The sequence below is a fragment of the Pteronotus mesoamericanus genome, unplaced genomic scaffold, assembly GCF_021234165.1.
Source record: "Pteronotus mesoamericanus isolate MK-2021 breed Mesoamerican mustached bat unplaced genomic scaffold, CSHL_Meso_final scaffold_232, whole genome shotgun sequence".
Lineage (NCBI taxonomy): Eukaryota > Metazoa > Chordata > Mammalia > Chiroptera > Mormoopidae > Pteronotus > Pteronotus mesoamericanus.
In genome coordinates, this window is record NW_026555311.1 from 27,179,311 (window position 1) to 27,193,838 (window position 14,528).

Consider the following 14,528-nt stretch of genomic DNA (forward strand, 5'->3'; position numbering starts at 1 on the left):
TTTATAACTGAAAATTATCTATTTCTCATGGCCTATTTTGTAGTGTAATTGTACGGACTAATGGATATAGCTCTATTCCACACAGGGAATATAGAATGTTATTTTTGTCATCAGTATTGATGTAGAATTTATATATATTAAAATATACCTATTTTAAGGGTTGAATTTCATAAGTTTAAATAACTGTATACGGTTTTATGGTCACCACCATATCATTATATGGAATATCCCCATCCTTCTAAAAATTTTCTTGTCCTTGATATTCATTCTTCTTTTCCCACCCCTGTCCTAGTAACCACTGATCTGCTTTGGTTTCATCCTTACTAGAATTTCATAAACTGGAATCATACAATATGTAGTTGTTTGTATCTGGTCCCTTTCACTTTTGAGATGCATCCATGTCGTTGCATGTGTCTGAGGTTTTGTTCCTTTTTAATACTAGGTAGTATTTCATTGTTTGGCTATCCTGCAATTTATCCTTTAACCAGTTGATGACATTTAATTATCATGAATAAAGCTACCATGAACAGTCATATAAAATAAATTTTTGTGTGGACATACATTTTCATTTGTTTGGTATAAACACCAGGCAATAGAGTTGCTGGGTCATAGGGTAGTAAATATGTTTAACTTTATGAGAAACTGCCAAACAGTCCTCCAAAGCAGCTGCCCCATTTTATATTCATATCAGCAGTGTATGAAAGTTTGCTTTATATCCTCAGTAACAGCCTACGGTGTCAGTCTAGTCCTTCTAATTTTAGATTTTCTAGTGAGCATGTAGTAGTATCTAGTTGCATTTTTTTAATTTACATTTTTCTACATGATTTCAAACATCTTTTCATATGCTCATTTGCCATCTGATCTCTATTTTCATTTAGATCTCTGTGCCCAATGTTTGATAGGAGTGTTTGTTTTATTATAATTTTGAGAGTGCCCCAGATATTCAGTATAAGTGCTTTGTAAGATGGATGGATGGATGGATGGATGGATGGATGGATAGATATCTAATATAATTAATATAATATATATTATATATAAGATTAGATACATATATATATATAATCTTTATAAGATAAATATTTTAGGTGTGTTTTCCTGGTCTTGACTCTTGCTTTTTTTCCTCTTAGCATCTTTCAAAGAACAAATTTTAATTTTGATGAAGTCCAACTTATCATTGTTAAAATACTCTGTAGGTTTTGCCTCATAGTAAGAAATCTTAAGCCAAATTTTATAAAATTTTCTGTTTTCTTCTAGGAGTTTCATATTTTAATGCTTGTATTAAAGTTTGTGACACATTTTAAGTTAATTTTTATATATATATAGTAGGAAGTTAGGTTTTTCCCTAATATGGATATCCAAGTGTGCCAGGTCCCTTTGTTGAAAAGAGTATATATGATCACAAATCTGGGACCCTTTTTTTCCTGCTCGATTAGTTAATGTCTCTTAAACCTATACTACACAGTCTTAATTATTCTAAAGTCTTGAAATGAGGTCATTTAAATTGTCCAGTTTTATTCTTCCTGTTAAAAATTATTGTGGCTGTTCTAGGTCTTCTGGACTTCTATGTAAATGTAATTATTCTATTATTGAAAACATAAAAAGCCTGATGAGATGTTGATTTGGAGTACATTGACTCTATAGATCAGTTTGTTTTGGGAGAGAATTGACTTGTTAATATGAGTCTTCCAATCCATGATGATACAGTTTTTTATGTTTTTGAGTCTTCTTATTTTTCTCTCAGCAGTGTTTTATAGTGTACATTGCATAGGCATTTCAGTTATTTTGTTAAATGTATTCTTCCAACATTTTTTTGAGGCAGGGCAGGGGAGAGCAATGGGAAGAAATGGGACAACTGTAATTGAACAACAAAAACATTTTTAAAAATATTTTTTGATACTGTTGTGCATGAAATTGTTTTCTTAATTTTATTTTGGATTGCTTGGTGCTAATTTATAGAAATGCAGTTGTTTTAAAAATACCTCTTTTTACCTATGAGTTTGTTAAATTTGATGGTTAGTTTTAGTGGGCTTTTGGTGGGTACATTTCTTATTAATCTAGTTTTAGCTAAGAGGTGATGGACTCTTGGTACAGGAGTGAAAATTAGGAAAGCGATTGTGAGGATGATACGTGGAGCATTGACAGAATGAGGCGGTGATAGTCTTTTACAGATTGTAACTGGTTGGTTTGGACTGCTCATAAGATGGGACTGTGTACATTGTGATATATTTGATGTTGTTTATCTTTCTTTCTGTCAATTATTTGATTAGGATACTTTGTGAAATATTTTGTTTTGATTTCATCATCTATGAAAAGAAATTTCCTGTTACCAAGAAATTTTTATCCATTTATCGATAACTACATTTAAAAAAGGAAACATGAATGTATTTGCCTTAGGTGCTCTATACGTAGTTATAATTTATCAACCTTATTTTTAGTGCTGTTTTTAGATCAAGTGAAATAGTATAGAAATGTAAAGTTTAAAAGAAAAAATAAACTAAATCACTAATGAGGCTGGTAAACCAGTTACTGTTTCTGTATGTTAAAGCTTGAAAATGACTTCTATTTCTGTATTTCGTAGCAAAAGCTTTTATAAAACTTTGTATCCTAACCAGCAGAAAAATTTTTCTAAAGAAGGAAATTAAAGAAAAATGTAGCAGTCTTTTCCTTTAAGTAAGAAATATTTCTGCTGTTTAATAACAACTCCGTGGTGATTTTTTATCTTAATTATTGCAGAAACACCACTGCAAGGTTGTGCTTCATAATTCATAGCTCTCCATAGCTTCCAAATTCGTTTGCTAAATAGAGCAAGTGTTTTTAATAAAGAATATATCTCTTCCTAAGAAAATAATATATTTTTTCTTTTGTGTATGTGTTTTATTAAAGCTAGTACCTGAAGTGCCTTGCAGTCTCTGTCATGAGCTTACTTTGAAGAGCCCTTGGTTCACTTTATCTGTATTGGATGCACATGTGGCCAAGGGCTGACGTCAGCTTGCTGGAATGTAACTTTGCAAATGGTTTAGCCAGCCTCCATTCGCGCTGGTCATTCACAAGTTTAATCAATTAACAGTTTTCTGTTTTATACTTTCTAAACATTGATTTCCTTCCTTCTTTGCCAGCTCTACTGCCACAACTTAAGTTGAGGTTCTGTAGCTCACTCACCTGGACTATAAGTGTCTTTTTAACTATTAATCTCACCTCTTCAGATCCATCCTCTGCAGAGTGGTATGACTGGTGACTTCTAGTCTTTAAAAAAAAAACCCCAAAAAACGTAATATTTAGGTCTGAGTGTAGAATGAACTTCTGCTTCCTTATTTAGATCTTCATTTTCATTTTATTTTACTTATGCCTGTATCATTTAGGCTCTTTTATCAAATACTCAACTTTTATATCAGATTCAGAAAATAGAAAGATCTTTTCTGTTGTATATACTGATATGCTTCCAAAGCTTATTCATTTTTGTTTGTTTCTTTTTGACCTGAAAGTAATGCGATGGTAATTGTCATCTTTTAAAATGATTTTCTCACTTAACCTTTATTTCTTTTACTTACTTGTGTACCAAACAAATTGAAGTCAGTGCAAAATTTGAAACTTATGCAGGATACATCTGTTTAGTTAAAATATTAGAGCATTTATGTGTCAATATTTAAGGTATTTTTGTTTCATATAGATAGAGCAGTCTTTTAATTATCTTTTAAATTTAACTATTACTCTCTTTCTCCAATTAAATATTTTAGAAATTTAGTGGTTATGACAATCCTGGATAACTACTCCTGATAACATCAGCTTTCAAAATATACTTCAAATTTGTATACTAATTATTTTGGTCTTATTATTTGGCTATTTCTTTAAATACTTTTTCTGATAAAAAGCCAAATTATCAGATTTTGTTTAGTTCCATAGTACATAAGGTTTATTGAATTTCAAAATAATATTACAAATAGAATTTCTTTTTCTGAATTAGTTACAGAAAATGACTGAGTTTCACATGTACTAAAAGACTTACTGGTTACTGAATTACTTAAAATGCTCTGCTCTTGAAGTCTGTCATGGAAACTAATCAGAGTCTCTGTGATCCTTTGTCATTTACTACCTACAATAAAAACCTATTTTAACTATATGCTAATGGCCCCTACATGAATAGGATAACAAGTAAGATTAAGGATAGATCAGAGCAGATTCATTATCATAATAATTAAAAGAAGTTAGTAAGAGCCAAATGTTCTGCTGACTACTGCATTTCTAGTGTTATCTTTGTATGCAAAGATTACCACATTTTACATTTGACTTTTAATTGTGTGTATGTGCACAGGTTGTGTTCAGTTCAGCTCTTTGTGTTGGACAGCTTGATCTCATATTGGTAATTAATATGCCTATCTTTTTTCAGTGACATCATTTGAAACCAAATAATGAAGGTGAAAATTAGGAAAATCCATATTTTTCCATATTACCCTAAACTCAGCTGTTTTTAACTCCTTTCTTATATTTCAATTACCTGCTGGTAATGAAAAGTGGAGATATCCTCAAAGAGAACAAGCTTACAACTATTAAGGAGCTGGAGAAGGAAAGATAAATCTTTGGTATTTGCCACATATGGAATAAATTTATGTTATAAATTAACAAAATTGAAATCATATATAGGATGAAAATTTTGTTACATCTCTGCCTTTTTCAGAGACTGTTCAAGCTGGGATTTCTGAGCAGTCTTTCTAATCCATGTTATATTTTTCCTAGTTCTGTCCCTATCCTCTTTCTAAAACCCAGCTGATTCTGTAAGGCTCTGTATTTTTCAGTCTTGCAGATGCCCCATGCTGCTCTAGAGTTGTGAACCTGCCATAGTTTTCAGAGGCAAGTGTTGCAGATGGGGAGAGAGAGACCTGAGTCAAGAGACTCTCTCCCCTGTCTCTGTTCTTGTCTCACTCGCAAGAGAGTAATTCAAGCAAGAGACAGACACGTACAGTGGAAATGAGATAGCAAGTTTATTTGTGAAACACATATGAACACAAAGCTACAAACAGGCACCCAACTAGTCTAAATGTCCCACATTTGAGGAAATGAAGTTGTTGGTAAGTTAGCGAGTTTGTTCTATCCACTTGAGCCAAGGCTCCGAGTAGGTGCTTAGCTAATCCTAACTACACTGACTATTGGGGTTGAAGGTTTATATACCTCAGCTGGCTTCTAGGATTCACTTCCTTCTCCCCTTTGGGAATAATGTACAGCTACAAAGGCTTGCTTTCTTCAGTCAATAAAGGATCCTTGTCTTAGTGAAGTTGTTACCGAAGTTTCTTTTCCCAGCATAGAGTCTCAAGCACTACTCCCCCCTTCTCCTGTGCTATTTTGCTTATAATGCTTGGGACACCTGGCAGTCTTGCCAAACCAGTACTCAGTGCTTACCAAACTCAGGACTGCTGAGTTAGTTGGTGAGACATGTTTTCCTTTTGCTTCTACCTGCTATATAAAGTTCTTTGTTAGATTGTAATGGCGAGGGCCCTGCCTTTATTTTCACTCTGGCCACTCATTCCTAGCCGCCACCTAACACAAGCACTTCTTTTCAATACTTTCTGTGTTTATTTATTTAGAATTTTTGTCACTAATTTACTTCTCAAGAGCCATGGATACCAGTTTTTGTTTTTTTCAATTGGTGTGTTTGAAGGTCAGTTGTTTAAAAACATAGCTGGTAGCTGGTCATGAGTTGCTCTAACAAACATATATGTAAAGAAATTGCACTTTTAGCTTGAAAATAAAATAAATTTCTAAATTTCTAATTATAAAGGGAACACTGGGAATTAGGGAATCATTCCCTTCCTGTTTTCCTGCTGCCATTCTTGCTGCTCTCAAACCTGTTACTTCTTCAGCCTGAAACTCTGATTGATAGGTGACTGTCCTTAGAGTCAAGGTCAAGCTTACAGATAATAAAACGCATCAGCCTGCTTCATTTTCATACTCTGAAGCCTGGACCTATATCATATGCTTTGTTCTCTAAAACAGTCTGATTGTTTCAACATATACTATTCTTGAGCCAGAATATTTTCAATGATGCATTAAAAGTTTAATGCAGTAAAGTATTGCTACTTATTTTTAATAAATGACTGAACTTGATGAAGCAAAATAAAACCTTTTGAAAAAACAGGATGTGTTCTTAGTAGAAAGTGGATAAATATTATGATATATCTAAATAGACTAGGTTTTCTTGATTAAAATATCACACATCACTTACTTTGTGTTCTTTTTTCTATTTTAGGTCATAGTGTGAGAAACGTCCAGGCCTTTGCAGTTCTTCAGAATGCATTTTTAAAAGCAAAAACCAGCTTCCTTGCCCAAATCATCCTTGATGCCATCACAAATATTTACATGGCTGACAATGCCAATTACTTCATCCTAGAGTCACAGCACACATTGTCACAGTTTGCAGAGAAGATTTCTAAACTCCCAGAAGTACAAAACAAATACTTTGAGATGTTGGAGTTTGTCGTTTTTAGCTTAAATTATATCCCTTGTAAAGAACTTATTAGTGTTAGCATTCTCTTAAAATCTAGCTCTTCTTACCAGTGTAGCATTATTGCAATGAAAACACTTCTTACGTTTACACGACATGACTACATATTTAAGGATGTGTTCAGGGAGGTGGGCCTTCTAGAGGTCATGGTAAACCTTTTGCACAAATATGCTGCCCTCTTGAAGGATCCAGCTCAGGCACTAAATGAACAAGGTAAAGCATTTTCCATAATTTTATTTTCATTTGTCAGAGGGCTTTGGGCAAGTTGTTTTGTTCAGGTTTTGCCTTTCATTTGGTTATTGACTTGAATGACTTATTAATACGCATTTTTGTGACATTTTTATGAATATTTCCTAGAGTTAACTTCATTTAACCTCTGCTAGGGAATTGGGGAAAGAATGAGAGGGACTTAGAAATGTATCACTGTTGTAGAAGATAATTTAAGGTAAAAGCTGAGGAAGCCATTTATGATCCACATGACTAGTGTCTAATACTTTTTTCCAGAGAGAATTTACAAAGCTTCTAGAAACAATTGGGATGTTTAGGTTCCTCGGAATGTTTTTATTAATTATAGAGAGGAAATAGATATATCTCTCTAGTGATGTTACGTATACACGCATGTATTATCAAACTTTATGGGTTTTGTCCTTTCTGATAAAGCTGATAAAAGCATGGTAGTATCTGGCACTTAGTTAAGTATTAAGTGTGTTGAATGAATTAATACAAATTAAATATATAGCACTATTCCTAAACTTTGCTTTCTCTTTGGTGCATTATAATCTGGCATTTTCCTATTGACCTTCTTTGCGAGGAAAACCCCTGCGAAAAGAATACATTTTAGATTGATTGGCATTTTCCTTTTTAATATTTCTTAGATAACTAACTTTCTAGCCTCACCAATATAAAATCTGTAAATGTGGATTTTCACTTATTTTTGGTAGTTGGTAGACATGCGTATCATTTTTAAAGTCTATATTACACCAGTTGTATTAGCGGTACTAGTAAATATTAAATACTTTTTAAATTATTAAAAGAAAATTGAGTCAAGCAAAAAATAAGCTTATAACTTTTGTGATTTGGACCTTTGCTCCTTTTTCCTAGGGGACTCAAGAAACAATAGTTCAACTGAAGACCAAAAACACCTGGCTTTGTTGGTTATGGAGACCTTGACAGTGCTTCTCCAAGGATCCAATACAAATGCAGGTAATTAGAAAAGCTATTAGCAAGTGCTTTGGGAGGATAATACCTCTGGTTATGTCTTCTCTAATTATTCTCGCTTCTGATGTACTTTTATCACGTAAAAGGAAAAAAATGGATTCAGTGATAGTACTGTCATCTCTCTAGAAGTGCAGTACTTTTGACCTTTATCAATATATTAATGACAAAATATATAACGATATTATTTCAAAATATATTCTTAAGTTTTATTCCTTTTTATAGTGTGCCTTAGTGTTTTTGTATTTTTTTCTTATTTACATAATGCAGACTCTTAGTTGAATAACTTTGCTTATTTAAATATTTTCCAAACTATCTGCTTCATATGGTGGTTTTCTTAATTTTTAATAGTTCAGGTTAGAGTATTATAATTTACAACCTTAGGGAAACATTGAAAAATGATTCTCTAATAAAGCTTGCTTCTTTCAGGTAAATTGGATTTATTAAATCTTTTGTTTTATCTTTGGTCGCAACTTCTCTTCAGTCTTTTTCTACCTGTCATTAACAGACAGTCCAACTGTATTTATAAAATATCACTCTTGCTTTGAAAAAAGATACTTGAGATTTTAGCCAACATTAGAAATGTCTCAGGCAACAATGTCAATACAGCTAGAGAAAGGAGTAAATGATAGGGAGGTGAGTTTAGATGAGTAGGTTGTGCACAGATCAGATAGAGCTTTTTAGCCCTTGCTGAGGAAGTTGAATTGTATTTTCAGAGTTATGGATAGCCAAGAACAAATGATTGATCAAACAAGAAAATGCACAAGTGCATGCCTGTTTGCCTGAATGCTGAACTCATATATTCAACAGAACTAAAATATATTTTAATAATAATAAAATAAAATATACTGTGTTCCATGCACAATGCCAGGTGTAAGAGCTGCAAAGATAAGATAATTCTTGCCCCTGAGGAATTACAGAGTGATGGGGAAAAGATATAAACATGTAACCGTATAAGTAATTATGTAAATACTATTGGGGCAAATGCCAATACAGAGTTGAATGAATTTAATAGTTAAGTCAAATTATAAGTATAGTGAAGTTTAATGGGGTGTGATTTTAACAGGTTGTTCATGATACAATGAATAGTCTCCTTATTTCCACTAACTAGATTTAGTTGGCTGAGATAATCAGAAACATAATAAGGGTATACTAACAAGAAATTATTGACAAGTTAGCTTTTGGTGGCATAACCGACAGGGAGGGACTGAACAGTTTTAATGTGGGAGAGTGGAGAGCTTACTCTGTATGACTAAAAGTCACTTACTATATCTCTCAGACCACCAGACGTTTTTACAAAGTTGTTACCAACTATCTTCTCCTTGTTAAAAAAAGATGTTACTGACCAGGCTGGATAGCTCATTTGGTTAGAGTGTCGTTTGATGTGCCAAGGCTGCAGGTTTGTTTTGCAGTCAGGGCAAATATGAGAATGAACTGATAAATGCATCAATAAGTGGAACAACAAATCAATGTTTCTCTCTTTCCCTTCCCCCACCTCTCTCCTCTCCCTCCCTCCCTCCTTTCTCTCCGCCCCCCCGCCTTCTCTCTAAAATCAGTTTTAAAAATAAAAGATGTTACTAGTCCTGTGATTTCAGGCACCTAGAACAGTGCTTTGCTCATAGAACTATTAAAAAAAAATATTAGTCACTATGATTATCTCATGGACACTAACTGGGAGCCAGGATTAAACATGGTCTTCCATGTGATTTTAGCAAAAAATCTCAAGCACATGGCTTACACTCACTTTAGGGTCATATAATTGTTAAAAAGTTAGCAAATAGAAAGTCACTAAGTCAGGAGGACAGTGGCTGCTACAGCAAAATACGCTGACATTTATTCTCTTAGGAAATATTTATTAAAACACAAGCCAGAAGGAAATCCAAGTTTAACGGGGGGTCAAACATATAAACAAATAATACTAAGACTGTTTGATATAAAGTATTATAACAGTGGCATATACAAGGTACTCTAAAACCATGAAGGATAGAATGATTAATTAGGAAATATTAGTGATTTAGGTCATTTGGTCTATTTTTTTAATGCTTGATGGTATCTGATGTGAGAACAGTATCACTTGCAGGCAGGAACATAGGCTGTAGAGCTTGGCTGTCTAGGCATAAATCCTACTCTGTCCTTTGTTAGCTGTGTGATCTTGGACATAGAACTCAACTTAGATATGTTTCATCTCATCCGCACAGTAGTGAGGCTTAAATCAATCAGTTCAGTAAAGCATTTGGAGCATTATGGTGATACTTTGCGTGCTTTGCCCAATTAAAAAGTTTAGTTCCCTGTAATTTTTCTCATCATATAATAATTATATTTCATTTATTTCTTAATACTGTTTTGGAAGCTTTGTTCATTTAAATCTCATTTATTTTGGGGCTTTGTTCCTGTGAAGGCTTTTCACATAAATTGATTTCAAATATTATTCAGCTTAAAGATGACATAAAAATATTGGGTCTCTTCAGTGTCCACCTTTGAAATGTTTGAATGCTCTAGATTTAGAGAATGTGCGCATGGTGAACATATCAGAACATTAATCTTGCAGTTAAGGAAATCTGGAGAAAATCTACATATGTCTTTGCTTACAAACCGCCCCCAGTACATTTTTTTTATTATAATTTAACAGGTGAAATAGTTGTGTAGGTTTTATTTGCATTCTTTTGAGTTACTCTTCATACAAAAATACCAAATTTAATTTTTTTCCTCCCTTTTTCAAGGAATTTTCCGAGAATTTGGAGGTGCGAGGTGTGCACATAATATAGTGAAGTACCCTCAATGCCGGCAGCACGCCCTGATGATTATCCAGCAGTTGGTGCTCTCTCCAAATGGGGACGATGACATGGGCACGCTGCTGGGGTTGATGCATTCCGCCCCGCCGACAGAACTGCAACTGAAGACTGACATTCTAAGGGTGAGTTTGATAAGTGTGTTGTTACTACTCTTTTGCTACTAAAATCAGTGGTTATTTTTAAGTGACTTAAAACTATTATGAATTATTCATCCCATTTTTCTCCTGAAACTATGTCAAAATGGTAACAGCAGAAGAAAAGGCAGCGTCTTTAACCTTACCTCCAAGGACCTCTTCTTCCCTTCTGACTTACTTTCTTTGCAGCTTCACCCCATTCCTGCCACAGATATCACAGAAATACCATATTTTGCTGTGTAATAATGTGCACTTTTTTGCCCAAATATTTGAGGGAAAAATAAAGATTCATATTATACATGGGTGTAATGATTACATACCATGGGTCTGATAATGAGCACGATAATCCTGTGTATAATGCACACAAAAACATGGGTGTGCACTACACAAAGGAATGCACTATACATGGCAAAATATGTAATAGCTACTTTCAAGAATTATATATTCCTTTTTACTTTTGCTTTAGTCGGTAACTTTCCCATCAATAATGAGAAGTTTGCATTTTGTCTTTTTGCCATTATATTTTATTCTGTTTTGATTGAGTATAATGACACTTTGAGTATGTGTTTTATTTTAAAAGCAAAATTAATCTGACCACAATTTTTCTCTCGACAAGGAAATCTACATGGCTGTCAGTATTGGGGAACATTTGTGTATTTGAAGGGATTATTGAGGGGACAAAAGAAAACTAGTGTCTTCAAAAGATTTTAAGGTTGCCAGCATTTTTAACATACATTTTCCTCTTTTCTTGGTACCTTTTTGATTGTATTTGCAGACCTTGGTAGGTAAAGCCGCTAAGAGGTAATTAGCTGGCTGACCTGTAATTTTATAAGGCAGTGTTGTTCTGGTAAATGGTAATAACTGACTCTCAGATTGGGGGAGGGTTGCACTCCTGATGTGTTACATTTATTAATTTGCATTGTGTAAATATTTACACTGTGACATGTGTCAGGCAACTAATGTGTTATAAATGTGCATTGAAAAGAGATATACAATAGTATCTCATTATGTAGTATTGCGTTGGCCAAAAAGTCCGTTATATTTTTTCTGTATGATGACGCTAGTAGCCCTTAGTTGTCTATAACTTCACTCAAAACAATTTTGTTAGATTGTATTGTGACAGCTGTCATACCAGCATGCTTTTAAAAGAAACTTATCAAAACTGGTGATTTTTTTGTGCAGCCATTTTAATATTGAAGATGGAAGACGATATGCAACATTTTTGGCATGCAGTACTTTATTATTTCAAGCAAGGTAAAAATGCAGCTGAAACACAAAAATGATCTGTGCACTGTATGGAGAAGGTGCTCTGACCAATCAGGCATGTCAAAAGTGGTTTGCAAAGTTTCTTGGTACTATTGACATTTTGGCCAAATAATTCTTTGCTATAAGGCTGTTTTATGCATTGGAAGAGGTTTAGCAGCACCCCTGGCCTCTACACACTGGAAGCCAATAGCAGGAGACAGCCAACACACTCAAAATATCCAAATCAGTAAAGTTATTGGTGAAAATGAAAAATGTGTCTTATTTTTATGGTAAAAGTACAGTGGACTTTTTGGCCAATCCATTGTCTTAAGAGCACAGTTATAGCAAAATGTGAAAAATAAGAAATTACTTAGTTGTAAAGTTATAAAACTTAATTTTTAACTATGGTTGTGTTTTAACAACTAGCATGCAAAATTCCAAAAATTAAACAGTTGGTTCTCGAGAGCCAGTGTGAGCTGGTTCCAGCATTCCACGGCTGTGAGGACATGAACTAGAATTGGGAGACAGTAAGGAGCATCTGGGGGATCCCAACTTCAGTTTCCACCTTTGCTACATTCAGAACTGTTTCTCCTTGCCTCCCTTCCAAAGGCACACGGACCTTTGTAATTTAATTTGTGGCTATTTGTGCACAAACCCAACATTCCGCAAGATGTAATATTTTATAATTCCACTGATGCACAGAATTGAATTGTGTGCATTCTATTTATACAAATGTAGGTAATATATATCTGGTGATTTTTTCTAACTACCTAGAATCTACAGCTCATTTTAACTTTGGTATTTGCTATATCTCATTAGTCCCTGATTTAAGCAAGGTATGTTAAGTTATTCATGGTATTTGAAATTTTTCAAATATTGAGATTACGCTGTGATAATGTAAGAGTGCCAGTTCTGAGATGATAGGAGATGGAAGTACATAATATAGAGTGTTAGACGAGGGATTAGTCATCACTGTTTTTCTAACTCTTATCATACTTTTAACCAGTGATATGATTTTGTACATCTTATTTTAGCTCTGAACTCACCCTTCCTCATATATAAATAATACTTGGTTTCTATGAATGTTTTTTTGAAGATTATGATGGTGATGGGCTTATATGCAAGGCACTTTGCTAAGGGTTTTAAATGAATTTCCTGCGAAGTAAGTTATTATTATTGTCTTGATTTTACATAAGAGGAAACTCTGGCACTGAAAGGTTAAGTAGCTGACCATGGTAAAATGCTTTCTAATGTTGGAGTCAGAATTTCAACCCAAGCATAACTTAATCTCCCCTTGCATTCAATTTTCAGGCTCGATTGTAAGATTTCCTTTTTTTTTTTTTTTTAAGTTATGAAATCTTGTGTCAGTATGTGTTGATACTACAAGTTTGAGTGCAGTTTATTAAATTTGACAAGATATGGAAACTTCATTATTACCAAATCCTGTTAAAATGGAAGTTTATTAATTGCAGAATAAAGGAAGGAATACATGTGTTTTAAAATTTTATTTACCTATATAGATCATATATTTCCTATCTTTTAAGATAATAAAGTATAGGTATGTATAATGAAGTCATAATTCCTGAAGCAGTATATTTCATAAAAGGTAATTATATATATTAGTGTATAGCCTTTCCCTTCTTCCAATATCATTAGAAATGTGTGAGATATATTAATAAAATGGACTTTTCCTGTGTAATGTTTATAAACTGGTCTGAAGTAATATTAGATACCCATGGTGTTCCAGTAGCTAAAACAGAGGGAAAAAGAGCCCCTGTATCTGCAAACAGATTTCAAATTGCAGTTAGGGGCAGTAAGGTCAAGGTTAAGTGCATAAGTAGGGCAGTCAGACTGCCTGGGTTTAAATCCTACCTTTGCCATTGTGTAAGCTGTACTGTCTTGTACCATGTTCGGCCTCAATTGCTTATACATAAAGCAGGGATAATAATACTGCCTAACACATTTAATGCATAAAGGCACTTAAAGAAGTGCCCAGTATGTAGTAAGTGCCCAGTACATAGTAAGTGCCCTATAAATTGTTAGGTAATTTTATAATTTTATAAAATGTTATTTTTAATAATAAACTAAAATAAAAGTATGACAGTTCAGAAAATAGGTGATAAAAGATTGTTTTATGTACTTGGCCTTCAGGGTTTATTTCTTAATGCTTACACTTGTTACGTAAAAGAGAATTTTTTAGGCCCTCGGCCTTATTTCACTTTGCAAGAAATAATGTCTGATCAGAACTGTTGACTCCTCTTTCCGGAGCATCAGTATAAGGTGACTTTATATGATTTGAAATACTTGGCTGCCCTGAGCATCTGTCTGATCCTTTCTAAAATAAATCAGATTATATACAAACACAGTTGTAAATTTTCATGGTTGTGTAAAATTATGCTAGATTATGTATTTTAACTTACTAATGTGACTTTATAAAAATTACTAAATTCATCGAGGTCATCATCCATCAAAGACATAGGAAAATCTTTTCAGCCAGGATTTGGATATGGCCTTATCGAAAGGAATATATATAGTGTTTCCTAAAATTATCTTCTGACTTTATGGCAGTTTTTAATTAGCAAAATATTTTATACGCATCACAGGACTGTTTACTGGGTAAATGACAAAAACATTAATGTCAGATATTGA

General features: G+C 33.5%; 1 protein-coding gene across 2 annotated transcripts in view; it reads left to right on the top strand.

Annotated features, from left to right (window-relative positions):
• The window catches only part of WDFY3 (WD repeat and FYVE domain containing 3), a 271,717-nt gene that overhangs the window by 130,326 nt on the left and 126,863 nt on the right, over positions 1 to 14,528 (top strand). For both annotated transcript variants that reach the window (XM_054591789.1, XM_054591790.1), the window contains 3 exons: positions 6,239 to 6,706; positions 7,595 to 7,696; positions 10,429 to 10,622. In XM_054591789.1, the coding sequence (XP_054447764.1) occupies positions 6,239 to 6,706; positions 7,595 to 7,696; positions 10,429 to 10,622 (764 nt within the window). The remainder of the gene's footprint in view (positions 1 to 6,238; positions 6,707 to 7,594; positions 7,697 to 10,428; positions 10,623 to 14,528) is intronic.